The 19,602-nt window shown below is 44.8% G+C and overlaps 1 protein-coding gene across 2 annotated transcripts; it reads right to left on the bottom strand.

The window, feature by feature from the left end:
• Nucleotides 1–238: 238 nt before the first annotated feature.
• Nucleotides 239–13,743, bottom strand: POPDC3 (popeye domain containing 3). 2 transcript variants are annotated; one of them, XM_059842379.1, is made up of 4 exons: nt 13,629–13,743; nt 4,231–4,970; nt 2,380–2,488; nt 239–1,408 (listed from the first exon to the last, which is right to left on the bottom strand). In XM_059842379.1, exons 2-4 carry the CDS (start codon nt 4,719–4,721, stop codon nt 1,079–1,081), a joined length of 930 nt encoding a protein of 309 aa, XP_059698362.1. In that variant the 5' UTR covers nt 4,722–4,970; nt 13,629–13,743; the 3' UTR covers nt 239–1,078. The 2 variants fall into 2 exon arrangements, with proteins under 2 accessions (XP_059698362.1, XP_059698361.1); XM_059842378.1 differs by lacking the exon at nt 13,629–13,743 and adding an exon at nt 12,961–13,115.
• Nucleotides 13,744–19,602: the final 5,859 nt, after the last annotated feature.

Below are 19,602 nucleotides of genomic sequence, written 5' to 3'. Positions count from 1 at the left end.
AACTCTCTCCTACTGAAGTGCAATCTGAGGCTCCCTAATGTCATTAAAACACCATGGAATTAGGGAGAGAACATCTTTTGAATCAAGAATTTCATAGGCACAGAAAAGTTACTCTGGAAGCTACACAAAAATGTGTCAGTTAAAAATTGTATTTATTGCTGCAGCTGTTTTAGTCTCTTCCCGACAAACATAGCTGAAAGGAATATTATAAAACAAACTCCAATGGTTTGGCAGTAGATTGATTAACATCATTTATTGTACATGTCACAAAGGGCACTGACGCTGCAGTAGCCCAGGTCCTATATCATCGCATTCTATCAGAAATGCTACACAACCATTTCCCTAAGTTGTATTTGCAGCAGTTACAGCTCTTGTATTTTTCTAATGCCAGCAATGACACCTATGTTTGTTTTCATGTATTACCTGTTAAGGACAGTCGGAGAGAAACCAGTTACTCATGGGACAGAATTCCTTGTTTTGTTTTGTTTAGGCTTTTAACAATCTTGCTGTGCATCTCAAAATCTTTCATTTCTTTAAGAAACAAACCCAATGCGATCGTTCCTTAGTCTTTTTTCTGCAACATTATTCATGTAAATTGAGAGAATGTTCACATGGCATAAAAAAGAACTTTATAAGCCAGTTGGTATATTTTGAAGACAACTTAGTTGTTTTCATTGACTATTCTGACTATACTTCATTGTGACAAAATTTTTTGAGGAAAATATAATTACAATGGGCTTGCTTAAAAAACAAAAAACAAAAAACAACAATAAAATAAAAAAAAGCCAACACGCCACCACAGAGGCCACCACAATTGCAATGAGACCTCCTATTGTTATGATTTGCTCTCCTCCCAAACAAAAGAGATGAAGGAGTATCAAAAGAAAGTAAACATATTGCACGGACAGTCAAAATGCAAAAGCCAACCTGCTGGCTTGAGAGAACGCAACCTACTCCAGTTAATGGCACTTGTCAGTCAAATTTGGCTTCATCTGCTTTCCCCTCTCCGCTCTTCTGCTCCGCCACCTTCCATCTCCCTTCGGCGCTCTGAGGAATGGCTGCAGCAGGCTTTCCCTGCCTAGGAGGGTGCGAGCTGGGAGCCGCAGTTGGCGAGCGCCGCGGGCTGGCGGCGGGGCGAGCCCCGCTGCAGGCGGTGGGAGCGGGGCGGCGGCGGCACCGGAGGCGGCTCCGGCAGCGCCACGTGGTAGAAGTTGGGCAGGCGGATGTCGTACCTGAAGCCTTGCCCCACGTGCACCCTGTCGTTCAGGGCGTACAGTTTCTCGGCGATGTCGCTCCCGATCAGAATCGAGAAGAGGCGGGAGATGAAGCGGTGTTTAGCGAACAGCAGGTAGAGCTTCTTTCTCCTCCAGGCCACGTACCGACAATCTGTCTCTGCGGTGAGTGTCACCTAGAGAAGAGAGAATTGAGCAGCCAGGTGACAAGGTGGTGCCGCTGCTGCTGCTGCCCTTGCTCAGACGGCATCCCCCTCTCCCAGCAGAAACTCTCTACTGCAATCAGAGCCTTTTAACCGAGCCAGAGAGCTCTGGGAGGTATCTCAGAGGTCACTTCCAACCTCATTGTTCTGTGATTCTGTGTGGGAGGCTACTGTATGCAAAAGACAAATGAGCAAGGTGACTGGATATGGACTAAGTGATCACGTCTAGTTAACCTCAATGACAATATGCCTGTGCCCATATGGCGTGCCTTGTTCAGTGCCACATGGATGCCCTGGTTCAGCCCTGCGCTCCCTGCTCCACCCTTGGCAGCCTCAGCTGAAAAGGCAGCTCTAAAGAAAGCTCCCAACAAATGCCATTTGCTCTCGTGACAGCAGCCATCAGATCCAACACGGCCAGGAGCCAGCGTGCCAGGCAAGTGACAGCAGCGTGAGGGCTCACAGAGCGCAGGGGCACCGCAGCTGACACCGTGTCCCGTGCTGTAACCCTTGCCAAGCTGTGGCCCAGACACGGCTTCCCCTGGCTCGTCTCCCACCGGGAAACCTCTGCAGCACCAGCTTCTTCCCACCCCGAGGAAACCTGGCTTCTCAGGGCTGCATAGCAGCGCAGCCAGAGAATGCAAACAGAGCCTGCCACCCAGATGAGCTTTAAGAAAACCCCTGCTCCTTGTAACAAGACACAAACAGCAAAAACAGTCCCACAGATAAAGACGACTTCCCAAACTAATGGGATGCCACTTGTTTGCATAGTATCCCAAAGGAAACCCACAACTGAACAAGTTTATTTCTAAATCAAACTGTGCTTGAACAATTTCCTGTAGCACTAAAAAAAAAAAAAAAAAAAAAACCAACAAAAAAACCCAAAAAATAAAACCCAACAAAAAACCAAGAAACAACAACAACAAAAAACCCCCCCTTACTTTTACCTGGAAAATTCCCTCTTCTGTGGGCCTCAGTGAATCCCATTCAGGAGAGTCCAGAAATTGAAGAGGAAAAATATAATGCAGAAACTCCCCATCAACTGTCACTCTGATCCTACCAAGATAAGATGTGTTAATTTGTTAGTGCTACCTGTACACCAATGACTACCACGAGAATGTGCTATTTCTACTGTCTGAGGAATTCAAATAGAGCTCTGAAAGCATTAAAAAGCCATCAATGGCCAATTATAATTATCCTAATTATATTTTTGAACCCAACTTGCTCAGGCCAGTTGAAAGACAATACAAGACAATCATGCAACTGAAAGGGAAATCTTTCCAGGCCTTTTTCAAACCACATTATTCTGTCTGAGGTAGGTCTGTACAGTGATGCACAAGCTTTGCCATTAAAGGCCATCATGCACTGGAGAGGTGAAGGACCAATGCTCATAACACCATTTACCTGCTTCTCCTGAAAACCATGGGATTTACTTCTAGTTTAGGCAAATGCACATTTTAGAGAGAACAAAGTGGCAAAAACTGGGAGTGGGAAGCAGGAGTGCCCCATGGCATGTGTTAGGTAGGCCTCTCTCCATGTTTAACAGGAGTTATACGGCCACAGGACTATGCCTGGAGCCAGAAGAACAGCCTGGTGTTATGGGATCTCTGTGTAAATGCTGTGGCCTTCTGAAGATGCCAAAGAAAAACTTCCTTTCCTTGCTACTTTTTAAATAACAAATAAATTTGAAGGCACACAAGCAGCCCTGTACCACCATGGTGAAGGGCAGCAGGAACTCTGGGTGATCACTGACTGGCTGGGCATGTAGAAGGATGGATACCGCTCCTTTGGTAAGACCAAAAGCAACTTCCATGAGGTACTTCCTAGAGAGCTCCCAAGAACTCTGTGAACCAGGGTGTTGCTAAGGAAAACTGCCCACAGTCCATATTGTTCATTGCAGGTAGTCCTAAATCAGCTGAGTGTCACGCTGCCTACAGGTTCCATCTATCCATGCAGCAAAAAGCACCCACCAAGTGTCCCATCAGGGACAGTCCATGTCCATCACCTCTGGGTGTCCCACCTACTCTTGTGGTGGTCTGGGACTGCACCCTGCTTTGCATACAGTACAAAAGCTAGTGTTTCACTCCAGGAAAGCATCAGCAGGGCTGCCAGAAGGCTCTCCTGGAAGCAGGGAGTACAAGCAGGTGGAGTTACTGCCTCGGGGTCTAACACAGGCCACAGTATACAGTAACTGTAGACCCAGGTATGCAAGTCTTGAAAAGGCTCAGCTACATCCTCTTGTAATGAAAGGGCCTTTTAAGTCTTTTTCTCTTCCTTATTGATACCCTTCTCCCACCCCCTTGAAAGCAACTGAATGCAATCTATATCAAAGTCAAGATCTCTATTAAACAGTTTATCTCAGTATATTCAGTTTTGTAACTAACTTTTTGTCCCATTTCAGATGACACTAGTAAAGAAGAATAGGACAGATGCTGTGCTCAGCAGCTGGGCAGTAGATAGCCAGCAAGCCATAACCTGAACACTGAAAATCCACATTTATTCCCTTTATCTCCCTAACCTGTTAAATGATGTGATACAGCAGCCTGGAAAAGAATTACTTCAAATTCTTTTCTTTATGCTATTTCAGATTCTGTGCTTAGTGCTTTCATGCTAGTACTATCCTAGACAAGTGTTTTTAACCTATTAATATTTATATTACTTGCATTCATATTTAATCTATTGTACTGGAAAATAAACAAACAATGCACAAGTCAGGTTTTTTCCTTTTTTTTCTTTCATTTTCAATAAGGAGAGGAAAAGAAAGACCTTGCAGAAAACCTGTACAAAGCAATACCAACCTGCCTGACACGAGCAAGGACAGTTTGTCAATAGGTGTTTTGCCCTGCATGGCGTAACAGTGCTCCTTCTCCAGGCTGACCACTTCTGCATCACAGCACAAGACAATCTTCCTGTACACAGTCAAGGAAATTCCCAGAGGCTGGAAGAGAGCACTGTAGAGTTCCTGAAATTCCCTGTCAAAGGCAACACTCCGGACTTGGTAGGTAACATAAACGAACTGGACGAAGCATATAGCGAACAGTACAAAATTCCAGGAGAATATATCAGCAGCACACACATCCAGCCAAGCCCAAACAGAAGAGCAGAGAAAGCCCAGTCCAAGCAAACTGAAGACGTAGAGGAGCCCAAAGAATCCACTTCCACCCATGAAGCCCACGACAAAGAAAATACTGGCTAGGTGGTAGATAGATCCCTCTGCCTCTTGCTTCCAGGTGGTACACGTAGGATGTGCATATATCAGACTTTCCCAAAAACTTGCATTTTCTCCCATGGCTGGAATAATATTTTGATTCAGCTGAATCTTGAAATCTTTTATTTATGAGATGTAACTAGTTTTGGTTTTCCTTTGGTTTTCCATTCTTGCCAACTGTGCTCAGTGATCACACAACATCAGGATCTCTTGGTAGTGAAGTTGCACTTAGGATTTCCAGCAATGAAGCAGCTAACGTTCTGAATGCTCTTTCTCATCAGTTCATGCATTGTTTTGACTTTGGTCATGTCATCTGTAGCTTCATCTGATCTGGACAAGTGAAGAAGAGATGAATTACTTATAAAATTATTTTCATCTATTAAATTTTATCAAAGTTTTATTGCCTAAACCACAGACTGCATTACGATCCAATTACCCTTGAAGCTCTGTGCTTCCAGGATCAAACTTTAATATTCACTCAGCTGAAGATCACGTTTTCTGTATCTGTGATCTGAGTAACAACCACTGAACTGCCACTGAATCCATGTAAATCTGTGTGTTGCATTCACAACATCCTGTGACAAGCCTTTGCACAGCCTCACTGCTGGCAAGGATTTGTTGGTCCAGACCCTGCTCCCTGAGAGCCTTTTAAATGTCCTACCCAGCTCTTTAACAAGAAGAGACAGTGAACTCTTCTTCCTTGTCCACCTCCCCCATCTCTCTCTGGATTTTGGTCAAATCATTCTCATTAATGGTTTGAGCATTCTCTCAAATCTCTGCTCTCTGTTCCTGGGGACAGCAAACTCCATCCCCAAACACCACAACAAGGGAAACCCAAGTGTCACAGGGGATGGTCTTTTCTGCTCCAAGGATAACAGGCAAAAAAACCCTTCACATATAGGGAAGACTACAAAGCTTAAAAGCATCCTGAGGCAGATTATGCTATTAGAACATGAAGTAAGTAGTCCGGCAAAATATGGCTCCAAGGACATTTACAAAGCAATTTTATAACATTCAAAGTTCTGCAGCATAGAATTTCATGCCATGGACCACACAATTTTATTGTTCAACACTCTCAAATGTGAAACATGCTATTCTTTTTCATATGGTGATGTACTCCTAAGAGTTTTCAAAGGAGAACACAGAACCAAGAAGCACGAAACTCCAAAATAAATCTAAAAAAACCAAAATAAATTCAAAACCAGCTTTCCATATCTGTCTTTTAAAATAAAAATACATACCTCAATGTGAGATTATACATGGTAGAAATTGCAAAGCCAGAATATATTAATGGTGTAATCAGTATTGAAACTTTCCAAAGCCTTACTGTCTGGCTCTTTTCCTGGTAGAACGGCAAGGAAACTAAGAACTATCTTGTTAACAAAATTATCAGATTCTCTAGAATATCAAAGTAGTTTGTTTTTTTTTTCCCCCTCATAAGAGCCACAGAAGTCAATACTTTAAAAGCACTGCTGTTGCAGTGAAGCATCCAACATCATTCATCAGGGCTTTCAGTGGCGCATCTTTTACAGTGACAGGTCTAAGAAATTAATAAAGAAAATTTGTATCGTATTTCCTAGCCACCACAGCATTACTTCTTTGAAGTTTACTCAAACCCCAACATTAATTCTATGATTGTATAACACTGGTGCCAAATAAAGACATAAAATCCCGCACTACTGAGCAGCAGAGCTCAGAAGAACGAGTTAGGAGGAGACTCTCCCTCTCTGGGAGTGGTGATAGGAAAGTCACTGGCCCATAAAAGCACCGCAGCTAAAGAGCACAGAATCTTTCCAAATTACAATGCTCAAAATCCTCCTGTAAGTGTAAGAACCAGCATTACAAGAATAATGTAATTTACAACTAAAACCTTTGCAGTTTGTTTCTTTATCCAAATACTCTCCTCTGGTACGGGATTCCCCTCAGATGTAGGATTTATCCTTTGGAGGCTGGGAGATGGAAGATGCACCAGTTATAAAGAAGTTACCTAGGTATGGTAAGGTCATGAGGAATTTTAGGTGGTGGTTCTGTGATCAAGGGGTAAGATTTTTGAATCAAAAGAAAATAAAACTGGAACATGCAGGTCGTAGGCCTTGTGTTCTAAATCCAGTCAGTATTTCCATTACACAGTCAGAAATCAGTGGCAGAATTTTTTTTTTGTTTGACTGATTGTTTGTTTAAAACAGAATCACTGATAATAGTGATTTTGGATTATTGTTAATACTTCTATTCTCCTGCCAACATTTTGCTCTAAGTTGTTTTACTGAAGACCCTAATTTCTCAAAGGAAACAATAAAAATCAGTGTTTTGAAGGGAACCATGACTGAGGAGTTACATTGGAAACTATATGCATGCCACAAACAAAACCACCGTGGAGCAGTAATTTGCTTTATATTACCAACATCTTTTCGTGGTGTAATGTCACACATTACAATCATTTGACACAACACAATAGTAATTTCACAGAATGTATGCACAATTTTGAATTCACTTATTGCTTTCTCAGTCTGCCCACACTACAGCTCACAGCATTTCTGTGAAGCATTTATTCATGACAAGATGGGCCAAAATAATTTGGAAAGAACAGTGTACCAGTAGGACATGGATATAGGCTCAACACACACAAAAACAGAGTCCTGAGAAAACTGTTCTGCATTTGTAACTGTTCATTTTCAGAATGGGACCTGCCTTCCAAAACCACTGTGTGGAAAATTCCCACTTACTCAATTAGTTCTACACAATGAGAACTTTTTCTGTGCTGCAGCATCTCCCAGACTGGAGAGGGCCTCTCTCCTTCCAGGCAAGAGGAAGGGCAAAGGAGGGAGGCCAGTGCTAGCCCAGAGCACAGCCTTACCAAAACAACACTTTCCTGAGCAACACAAGGTGTGCAGGAAAAACCAACCCCTCTGGAAATACTGACAAAACCCACTCCTAAATGAGACTAATTTCTCAGAGCTATGGTGAACAGTAGGCATACTTGCAGGCAGAAAGAGAAGGTGCAGCTCTTATCAAATAAGAAAATATTCTAATATTTGGGAGCTAAGAATCATTGGCAGTTGTAAATAGAGCAGAGGCAATAGTAGGTAGGGGCCTAAGTATAGTAAAATTTCCAGTTTTGAAGGGTATTTAGTGTTAGATGAGGCCTTACACATTTTTCTTTATAGTTCCTACAAGTCCAAAATTTAAACTCTAATTAAGCCATTGATCTACTGCAAGTGAGGTTGTGGGGGAGAAAAATCCCCCAAACCAAAAAAACCGAAGAGCTGTGATACCCACTGAGTCATCCTCCACAGCAGACAACATCTGTAAGCACCTGGAGGGGACACCATCCTGTCCCTGAGGTGCTTTGGACTTCTGCTTTGTTTGATGTCCTGCTTCGATTGCCCTGGCTGTGGTGAACAGCTATTGCTACAAGTTCATCTGATGGTGATGATCCAGCAAGCAGGAAAGTGCATTTAAAACACGTGCCTTGGCTGATAAAGCTGAAGGGCTGTGTCTTCCCAAGCAAACATTGAGCACTTTTGCTCCATCCCTGCCCATGGAGAAGGAGCACCATGCACAGCACACTCCCTGCTGTGGGACTGCTGTGATCAGAATGACACACATTGACATCTGGAGGCTGCCAAAACCCGAGCTTCATTCATGATGAGTCCTCCCAGCTCAGGAAGGAGATGTGCCCTGCCAACACAGCCTGAATTACTGGCATGCTTCAGTGTCCTGCCCCACCACACATCCCACCTTCTCCAGCAGGAGCAGATGAAGTGATTTGAAAAATCAGTGCAGGCTAGAGACGTGAGCAATACGCAGTGGCATGGGCTTCTTTAAAATAAGCAGCAGTGCTGAGAGGACTAAGTTGCCATCAGAAAGTGTTGAAATCACAGAGTTTGCTGGAGTTTCAAAGCAGAAAATGAAGTATTTCACTCATATGCTGCCAAATAAATACCTGCTGGCAACTTAAAATTTCATATAAACAGTACACTGAGCCAGTCAAAACAGAAAGGATTTGCATTGTACAAATGCACGCTACAACCTTTCCCCTCCTCAAATGGGTGTTTCCCCCCTACACTGCAGTGTAGAATTAGCTATTATGTACCTTTTTACTTTGCTTGAGAACCATGTGCTTTACCTAATTTTTGTCACTGATGATTCAAATTCAACTCTGAGAAGCTGAGTGTTAGTTACTGTGTCTGGATCACAATAATTCCTGCAAAGAAGAAACCCTAAAAGCCCTGAGGCCACCAGCAGTTCTCTCATTGGTCTTTTTTAATTAAGTCAAAAGTAAAGCTATTCAGTTTGAATAGTCCATTCTTCAGTTGCCTTATCCCAAGCACTCTGAAAGAAAGCCCTCAGCACTTTCACATTGTACATGGGGACAGGCCATAGAGCTGTACGTGCCAATCATGTAACCAGCCTGGGTGAATTGTTTGCTACACGTTTGGAAGCAAAAGGAAAGATTTTCCTTTACAGCATATACACTTCTTAGCACAAAATGAGATTATGATGGATTTAGCACACTACAGTGTGTATGTTTATACATGATCTGGGAGTCATAGCCTGGCTCGACACTCCAGCAACTCCAGGGGCAAGGCAGTCCCTCCATCCAGGGGGGGTCCTCCTGGCCTAGACACCCCCCACCTCCACAGGGATGAGCTCTGAGCACCCCCTCTAGGCTCACAAATTACATCTGGTCTAACACAATTTAGATTATAAAAGAAATTGCTCCTTAATTTCATCAAGAAGTTCCACATGTAGTTGAGACACCCCTTCCTTCCACTGCCCGCTATCCCTGGAATCCCCTCTGTGGCTCCTCCTGACACCTATGGCTCCCAATCCCTGTTTATACTGCATAGTTTCCCCAAGCTACTTTCCTCCTGCAGTGGGGCTAGACACCCCAGGGACCAGAGAACCAAACTCTTAATTGCTTTGCAGCATCTAACTCAGGGCACAGAAGAGCTCTGCATCTAGAGAAACCTAAGGCTATGTGCCTCCAGGCAAGAATGGGCAGGTAGACCAGCTATTTTCAGTGATCAGCTGCCCCTGGGCACACTTCAGGCTGAGAGCATGCATGCAGCAATAAGGGCAGTAACTAACAACACAAGCTACATCACCTTGAACTTCTTGAGACTATATCCCAGAGAAAGCTGTAATTACAATTCTGGAAACCACAAGGTTTCCCCAAGAAAATGCAGCCTGCAGGAAGGTGGAAGGAAGGTGAGGAAGAAAAGGACTACCCAATTTAAAAGACAATGGCATCAAGATAATCAGTCACTGTGAAAGTCACTAGATATATTCAGATTTCAAAGACACAAAAGCATACATAGCAAAGGTAATAAATTAGTGGAATGGCTTTAAAGATTTCCTTTGCTAGGAATTAAAGAAGTTAAGATGCTGTCTGGTCCCTAAAATAAGTCTGGGTATACTATTATTAAAAAAAATTATTTACTACGATTCTATTTTTTATGCTACAGGAAATCACATTAGATGATCACAACAGTGTCTCCTGAACTTTTGTCTTGAGTTACTTGATATAAAAAAGTTGTATATACCTAGAAAGCTTTGTAGCTGGTCTTCCCAGAGAAATCCAGAAGCCTATCTCAGAAACCAACTAAGAGCTACTTTAGACAACAGAAAACACTGAAGACAGGTTTATCTCTGGAACTATTCCTCCTGTAGACATTTTAGATGAAATTTTCATCGGTGTGGAGCCAGCATCCCTTCCTGTGAATGGTTTTCAAAGAAAGGGATGTCAATGCTTTACCATGGAGCCGGTCTGCAACCCGAGCAACCAAGCCTCAGGACCCAGTCCCTGGGTGGGCAGAGTGAAGAAGGGACTGCAGTGCAGTTCTGTGTCCCACCTGCACAACACCACAGCTGCAACAGGAAGGGCAGCAAGTGACCTACCCACACGAGTAAAAATGAGTCACTGGGAGCAGGCTCACGGGAGGAGGGAAGATGGATTAGCACTCCCTTGGTTGAGGCAGGCATCCCGTGTCCCATTCATGTCTCATCGCTGCCTCACCCAGTGCATCAGGGCTCTGACAGAGGCTGTCACATGGAAGGTGAAGTGCCTCAGACCTTAGAAGAGCAGTCAGACCACACTCTTCCTTAGTCCTTCCAGCACCCGCCTCGGCTGCCATTCCCAAACCGTACCTGCCACACTGATATCATCCATGTGATGTGATATCTCCCCAGACAGTAAATCCTTCCTTCTGGGAATGCTCAGAGCTGCAAAACAGGCAGCTGGGGCATGTGCAGCCAGCAGTGGTGCTTCACTGCCTTCAGGGCAGCTCTGAGACACGACCAGCAGCCCAGCAGGACTTCCCAGGGCCAAAGCCCTGCTCCGGTCAGGCAGAATTTAGCCATGCTTAAGGTTGTTCAGCCAAGCAGCCCCTTCAGCCAGCTGCTGCCCAGCCCTGGACACACCCCAATGCCACCTCTCCACTGAAGTCAACACTGCACACCAAGAGCCCACCAAATGGCACCAGGCCAGTGACTGCCTGTCCTTCTCACCAAGCCGGGCCTGTCTCCCATCTCCCTGTTGCAGCAGATGCAGAGCTGCTGTCTCCAAAGCACAGCTCTTCAACAGGAGACGTTTCATGGGACTTCCCACTCACTGAGCTTGTTTGGGTACAGCTGGGAAAGCCTGATTCTGCGTGCAATTTGCTTAAATTCCTACTAATCATTCTAGGAAGTGGAAAAAAGCTGGGCGGGGGGGGCCTTGAGAGAAGAAGAAACCCCACAATAATATAGAAAGAACACTTTGAAGCTTATTAGGAGCACTGCATACAGTGAAGCTGAAATTATTTAATCTTTAATTATTTAAAGACCAGCTAACTATACACAACTTCCAGTACTTCAACAACTCCTCATTTATCACTGTAAAATATACAATGCAACCCACTGTGGTTGCAAAGCCAATGTTGAAGATGCTATTTTATCATCTAGACAGTAGTTGAAATGAAAAAAAAAATACATATTTCTTTCAATTTGAATCAGAATTAATGAACCATAAGTAGATGGGGTATTCCCACCAAATTAAGAAGTAGAATCTCCTCTCTCATTTTTTTAAGCTCTTTTGCTCCTAGAATACAGAATGGCAATCAGACTTTTTTTTTAAGATCACCAACACTTGAATAAATTTGAGCAAGGCTCTTGAATATTGAATGGCATTACCAAAACCAATTCAGCTTGTCTGTTTTCTTGTGTTTTAGAATAAAACATGAAAGAAAGTACAAGTTCAAGCTTCTCTCCAATTCAACTTTTAAATTAACAGTGGAGAAAGCAGCCACAAGGCACATTTCACAAGTGCTTTAAAAGTGGGTTAATGAACTGCAGCTGAACTCTGCGGAATTCCGCTCAAATGAGTTTGTGTGGCGCAGTAGTGCCTTTCAATGGGAATGTATTCCATGAAACCGACCACCTGACATGAACTTTATTTCCCAAAGAAGAGGCTTGGCTCACCACACCCTACCTGCACGTACAACTGGCTTACAGAGACGTGCCATGAGTCCAAACACATAAACACAGGTTGACTGTCAACATCTGGAGACACTGACCAGAGCATTTCTTTGAAAAGCAGGGGAACACACTAAAAGAACAAAATAAAATCTCCTCTCTGAAGAAACCACACACTTAATAAAAAGATCAAATGTAGCTTCATTTAATGCTTTTCTTGAATCCTTAAAAAACTATCTGTTCTCAACTTGTGTCATAAGAGCTTTAAGATATCTGTGAAGGCAGAGTTTGTGTCAGGAACCACAACTGACCACAGTTACCATTTTCTTCTGTTTCACTAGAGGACTTGCAGTGTACTTACTATTTTGCAGGCAAGGCATTTCTTTAAAACTTGACATTTTAAGCTACTTTATTATTTGGCATCACACAGAACTTTGTGGAAAGCCTGTACAGGACCAGTTTTGCAGAAGTGGAAACAATCCCTTGTTTTGCTGTGGTCAGTGAAGACATTTAAACTTGTATGTGTACAATCAGATTCCCATTAAACAACAAAGTTAGTAAGAAGCCCTAGCTCTGGAACTCAGGTTTCATCACTGACATCTCTGTGACACTACCAGGTAGTCCATGATTCAGTATTACAAGATATTTGCCACATAAAATATTTGCCCATAAAGTGATTGACAGTCTAAAGGTACACAAAGACTTATAGAACAGATGAAGAAAATGTGATAAAATGTTAGAGTTTGGAAGAATATGTTTGGCAAAAAGAAATTTTAGTTTGGGGAAGGGAAGTGCTTTGTGTGGCTCGTTCTGTCTTCGGAAAGGAGCAACTGCAAATGCGATTTCAGGGTTCATCTGCTCTTACCATTAGTTGATGGAGAGGGAGAAGAATCAAATAACGCCAGCCTACGAGGCAAACCCCCAGCCGCAGGAAGAAATCCCCGGATCCCGAGGTGGTTTTGTGACAAGTAGAGATACTCCCCGAGCCAGCTCTTCTGTCAATGAGCGGCAGCACCCAGGCAGAATCAGAAACCCCGCTGTCCTAAGGGACAAACCCTAACCTGAGACACACAGCGGAGGGTCCCATTTCAGACAGATCGCTGGCGAGGAGCAGCGTTGGGCAGCGTGCCGCGCTCCTCTCCAGAGGGGACACGGCAGAGCTCTCCAACTTCCAGCCAGGGCTGACTCGGGAGCTCCGGTTACCCCCGCCGGGCACGCAGGGAGGGAGGGCTTCCCTCCCGGGACAGTGACCCCTGGTAACCCTGCTCAGGACGCCGCCGAATCCTCGGGGCGGGCAGCCCTCCCGGCACCGCCGCTCTCGCCGCCGCCCCCGCCCCGGCGCGGCCGTCCCGGAGCGCGGCGCTGCCGGAGGCGTCCCCGGCTCCGCACGCCCCCGGCCCCGGGCAGCGCGGGCGGCGCTCCGAGCGCTGCCTGGCTGGACAGCGCCGGCGGGGGGCGGGCGGAGGCAGCGCCGAGGCTTCTGCCCGCCCCGGCTCGGTCCGGCTCGGCCCCCGCCCTGCCCGCGCCCCTTACCTGCCCCGCGCCCCGGGAAAGTTTCCGGGCCGCCCGGACGGGACGGACTCGGGCTGCCGCTCGTCGCCGCCGGCGGCCCCGCGTCCCGCGGCGGGCACGGAGCCGCGGCTGTGACTAAAATAGGCAGAGGAGCCGCGGGAGCTGCGGGCGGCGCCAGCGGGGCCGGCACCGAGCGGCCGCAGCGCGCAGGCGCCTCCGCCGGGCCCGGGGCAGCCCCGGGAGAGCCCCGGGAAAGCTCCAGGAGAGCCCTGGGGAGCGGGCCGGGCCGGGGCAGCCGCGGCGGAGGGAGCTGCCACCCGTCCCGCACAGCCTCTCCTGCGGCGGCGGCCCCGGGCTGCCCCGGGGCTCCCGCGCCGCCGGTGGGCGCCGAAGCGTCGCGGAGGTGGGGGTGTGGTACGGGAGAGGCCGGGGCAGCCGGCGGCGGGGAGCCCTCGGGGACGGCGGAGCCCTGAACCTGGGCACCCTAAAACCCGCTGCGGGCGCAGCCCAGGTGCCGGGCTGGACGGGCAGGGAAAACCTGCCGCTCCTGGCGCGGCTGTCTGGGGTTAAACTGTCTGCAACTTGGGTTTGGAATAAAGGAAATTAAAATTCTCTTCTCTTTCACCTACTCACCCCAGCAAGGTGTTTCTTCAGAAGGGAGAAGGACGCCTTCAGGGTCGCCTTCATCACCAGGCTGGCGCACCGTTCATGCCCGGTTCTCATTTACTTCGTTTCGGAGGAAGCAAATCCCTCCCCAGGAACACAGAGGTGTCACTGCAGGAGCCTTTCCGTGTGCTAGCTTGTTCTGGTCATTACTTTGTGTCTCGGGGAGAGCGAGTTTATTGACGGGGGAGGAGGAGGCAGATTTACAAGTTGTTAAGACAGAAAAACCCACAGCCTATTAAATGCGCAATTCCTGTTACTACCGAAGGTATTTGTCAGTAACTGGAGCATAAGCAATAACATGTTCTATGTAGTAGGGGTGGAGAAGCCCGGTGTGCGGCCAGCTCTGAGGTTCCACATAGGCTGGCACGCTCGTCGTGCAGCAGTGCGATGCAGGGCAGGGCGATGCACCTTCCCCAGAAGTCAAAGGACAGAGCAACCTGTCCTGCTCTAGGTAAAGGGATCAACACTTCTGAGAACTTGCTTTCCCGAGGAGGTTCTTTATTTTCAAAGATTTTTTATCTCCATGTTTTCCAGGGAAGAAGATATATGCATTTTTGTTTGTATAATAATTGATTCTCTTTAAAACTTGAGAAAGCAACAAGCCAGAGCACTTTAAGCTATCCTGAGTTACATATATTCAGATCTTCATTATCTGATAGCAGTACTTATTTTTTTATTTATTATTTTTGAGGAAAAAAGGTATTTTTATATATCTATTAGAGTATGTATTAAGGTTCTTGTAGTTAATGAAACATTTAAAGGGGTTTGCAGTGTAGCTCCAATACTTACCTTCCAGGCATGCTTTTTCACAACTAGTTTATGCTATTTCACAACTAGTTTAATTTTAGCAGTATAAGTTGAGAGACTTCTATACTGGCAAAATGGAGGCAATACTGATTTGTTTTATTTCCCCTTTTTGTTCTTTATACTTGGGTGGAGTTGAAAGCACTAATTTAGATTTATACCCAGTTACATTAGGCATAAATTTGATCATTATATTTACTCTTCACTGAAATGATAACAAAGAGATGAGGAAAAACATAACAAAAGAAGTATACTAAAGTGTTGTATTCGAGCTGTGTATCTACTGAGATTTCATTATTCCAATAAACCACTGTTACATCAATTAAATTATGTTCCCTCTAATCACCATAAAAGAAGCAAGGAAATACTGATGGCATGTCTGTAAGGTACTTTTTGAGTTGTACTTAGTTGGAAGCAGTGGCCATCATAATCTTCCACAGGTATATAGATCACCAAGGAACAAGGGCCACTATCATATATTTGATTTTAAATCAGTCAACTCCATGTCAATATTATCTAGTGCTGTAAGACTGAGACTACAAATGACCTCAATCTAGCCTTGGAAATCAAACCTGGATGAGAGACCAAAGGAAGGCAATAATAAGATGGCTAAGTCACCCTGTGCTACAAAGAAACTGGCTCTGCCCAGTGTGCTTGAACCAACCACTTGAGTCACCAGACTATGCTGATATTTCTTAAACTGCTGGTTGTACTTAAAAAAAAAGTCTGTTTCTAAAAGGTCAGATAATCTAGTAAGTGTAAAGCCAAATCAGAACCAATATTATTCTTTGTAGCAGTATGGTAAGATATAAAGGCCATTCTTAGAGGCAGACTTACAAGGGAGCCTGTGGTAAGACTAAGAAATCCAATATTGGACTCGAGAAGCTGTAGGAGACTTTGTGGCCCTGGATCAAGAGAGAGGCTCAGCTGTGGCAAATGCTCTGCACAGAGGGTGGGAAGGCAGCTGGCCAAGGGGCCTCGAGGGCCAGCTGGGAACGCATAGCAGAAAGGACAAGATTAGTTCCAGTGGTGCTGGGCAGGAACCTGAACACTTGCACAGGCATCTTTGGGCCAGTCCCACTGCTTAGCCGTGAGACTGGGCATCGGGAGCCTCTGACGGTTTGTAAATAGCTCCCTCTTCTCACAACTGCTATTGGGTTTTTGGGCCTTAGACACACCTATACCTGGACATGATTCATCCTGTGAGAAGCCTGGCAGCTCTATAAAACATGCAGAAAGCCTTGCTGTTTGTTGGCTTCTCTGGTGCCCTGTCTCCAGATGCCTCTTGTACTGTTGCTGCAGCCAAGGCAGGATTGTCCAAGCAGGCATCCAAAAGTGCCCCCTTAGAGCTGGCACCAGACCTGCCCTTGGGTGTGCTGGCAACTTCCCCAAGAGAGAGGGAAAAGAAAGTTCAGTCTATGATTTCACTGCCTAGAAAACAGGCCCATCCATTTCCTCAGCAAGTGCTTAAGGAGGGTCTGACTTACAGCATCAGATGGCTGCCTTCTGCGTTATCTCTGAAGTAAAGTAATGGTGTTCCCTACATCATGCTGTCCTCCAAGAGGAGAAGTTATCAATAACTGTTTAATGGGAAGATTTTTTCTATTTTCTTAGACTTTTAAAATGTTTAATACATCTCTACTTCATTTTTCTTTCCCTGCATTGTCCTTGGTCAATAAAAATAAGTTATGAAGCATGGGGACATGGTAGCAGGTGGCATGATGAATTACCTCTTTAAGAAGTGATGTTCTTTTCCACTCTGGATGTAATGTTCTTCCCAGGTAGTCGTAAGAGGGCTCTTCTGTAGGAGCTCTTAGTCATTTTGGAAAGAGAATTAGACTCTCTGTGTACTTTGAAAAGGTTTTAGCAGACTTATGTATAGTTAAGTTCTAATGAAACTCCTCCCTTTATTTGTGAGTAATGAAGTAAACAGAATCAGGTTTGCATTTTTATAGTGAACTAGTTTTTGTTGCTAACACTTACAAGCAAGACATCATCAAGTCCTGTCATAACATAATGTAATACTGTAATTCCAATCATACCCAGCCTGCAGAACTGAGCAAAATTCAAACTGGAAACCTTTTTAAAAATGTCATTCAACTAACATCATTCCCTGCCAGGTAAAGATAAAAAAGTTTTAGTTTACAGTTTAAATGTAGGGAAAATGTTCTTTTTTTTTTTTTCCTTTTTTTTTTTTTAACACATTCAGTAAAATAAAATGCTAAGTAGCACATTTAAATTTTTATCTTTCCAAATGTAAAGGTTCTCAGGTAATGGACTTGGAATTGAGTATCTCTGTACCTTCACCTTAAGTTGGAGTTAAGGTGGAGAGCCTTAGCTGCTTCTTCACCCAGTTCTCCATAAGGAAGAGTCTGGGAGGCATAGCTCACTGTCCAAGTGGCCTCATGCCTTGAAGCAGCCTGACCACAGAGATTTCTCCTTCTGGAAATTGGCTTTTCCCCTCCTGAGCTCATTTCAAACACTACCATCTATAAGAGGTGGAAGAAGTACCCAGTGTAGGATTTGGCTGTAACAAAAATACACAAATCCCAGTCAGTAGCTGCTGCTGGAGGACGTTTTTTAAATTCACTTAGTGAGTACTTTTTTTGTGTTTAGGTTTGTAAAATCTCTCTGGTTTCTGTATGTGGCCAGAGTCACTCTGCTCAGGGCACTTCCCACAGCCCTTGCTGGGCTGGACCACGGCAGAACCAGGGTTTGTCTCAGAGCCTTCTGCTCTTGCCCTCAAAAATTAGAGCCCTGCAAAAATTTCATCTGATGTCAAATGCGGGGACAGGAGAAGGCTCTAAGAATTCTCTGGGACAAAAGGGTGCAAAAACCAGAGATGTGTTGAAAGCCCAGTGTTCAGAGCACTCAGTGTGGGAAAGACCTGCATTTTTTCAAGATTGTCTCCACTTCACAGCTAATATAGTTCAATGCCAAGTTACAGAATCAAATCAGGAAGCTAGCACTAAAGCTGGACTGTGTGCCAAAGCCACTGCCCCATGGCATCCCTGCCTCATTCAGGTGCATCCCACAGAGACTGGGATGTCCAGGTTAGGGTTAGGGTGTGCAGAAGCTGGCAAATAGGGCACAGTAAGTGCATGTATGGCGAAAAAGGGATTTAGATTTGAATTGTTCTAGACCTCCAGCTGCTTGGATGGGTACTTTAACCATGAGTCTCTTGGGGATGTGGCTGAATCATGGCTCTGTGAGACGAGCTGCTTCACTGGGCTGATGTTTGTTGGCATTGCTGCAGAGCTGCAGTTTAGTTCATCCCCCGAGTAAGGTGTCTGCTCAGGAGTGAGAATGTAAAGTTAAAAATACACAGTGTAAACCTAAAGGCTGTTCAAAGCATTATGTAACTGTGGAAGATATCAACTGTGAAAGTGAAAAAGTTATATTATAGCCAGGCAAGTAAAGCAGGTACTTTCTATCACAAATGTTTAAAGACTTCAGGAGTGGTGATTATTTCTGCTTCTGATACTCTCTCTTGCTGAAGTTCTGAGCTGTCATCAGCCTCCTACTAGATGTTGCTGGAAAAAGGAAGGAAACCTTTAATTCCCAGCCTAAGCTTGCATGTCAAATATTTCAGTAGTTACATAAAGCTTTCAATAGTTGTTAGATCTACAACTTTTATTTTTAACTCTACACTCTCACTGCTCATTTTGCTTTTTCACCTTCTTCTGGCTCACCCTTCATCTGTTCCCAGAAGCCTTCTGCCTCAGTCCTTACCAGTCAAGCCACTTGCACAAGTACTGTCATTAACAATAGATAAAGATCTTTTAAATAAATTATGATCTTTACTTCGAAATATCCAGATGACCAGATGTGCTAATGCAAGAGATCTGTTTGCCTGGGGGAGCCTGTGTTCTTGTTAAAGCCAAGTTTGGACTAGATTAGCGTCACACCAATTGCAGTTGACACACACACAAATGCCATTTACCTCTTGTTTCATCCGCTGTAGCACTGTGTTCTGAAGGTGCACCTACAGAAATGTGTTAGATTGGCTGCAGGTGGAGAGTTTGTGTAACATCAGTCACTGAGCCCTGGCAGTGAACTGAACCAAGGTGAGCCCTGGTGGGCAGGCTTGTCAAGAAAGCTTGTGAAGTTTAAGAAATGCCACTCAAATATTTATCCAAAAGCCTCCTCTTCAAACCAAACTCTTTATCTTGAAGTATTCAAAGAGAGAAAAATCATGTAGCATGCCAAGCTCCATGTAGATACAGAAGAGCGACACGGCATGTGGAGAATTCTGCCCAAATTTGGACCCATTGAAGTGCAGCTGGAGTATGGAAAAATCATTGCAAATATCTGTTCTTGCATGTGCTTGCACTAGTTTAGTTGTAGACTTACCTGTCAAGGAGTTATCAGTAAAACTGAGATGTGGGGCTGAATTCCACCACAAATTCCGTATTTCTGATCTGAACGGTTGAACTCAATAATCTTAAAGGTCTCTTCCAACCTAAATATTCCAATGGTTGTATGAATCGTGGTCATCAATACAAAGAGGACTCCAACCCTGTAA

This window comes from Haemorhous mexicanus, chromosome 3, assembly GCF_027477595.1.
Source record: "Haemorhous mexicanus isolate bHaeMex1 chromosome 3, bHaeMex1.pri, whole genome shotgun sequence".
Classification (NCBI taxonomy): Eukaryota; Metazoa; Chordata; class Aves; order Passeriformes; family Fringillidae; genus Haemorhous; species Haemorhous mexicanus.
This window is presented reverse-complemented; position numbering and strand designations above follow the sequence as displayed.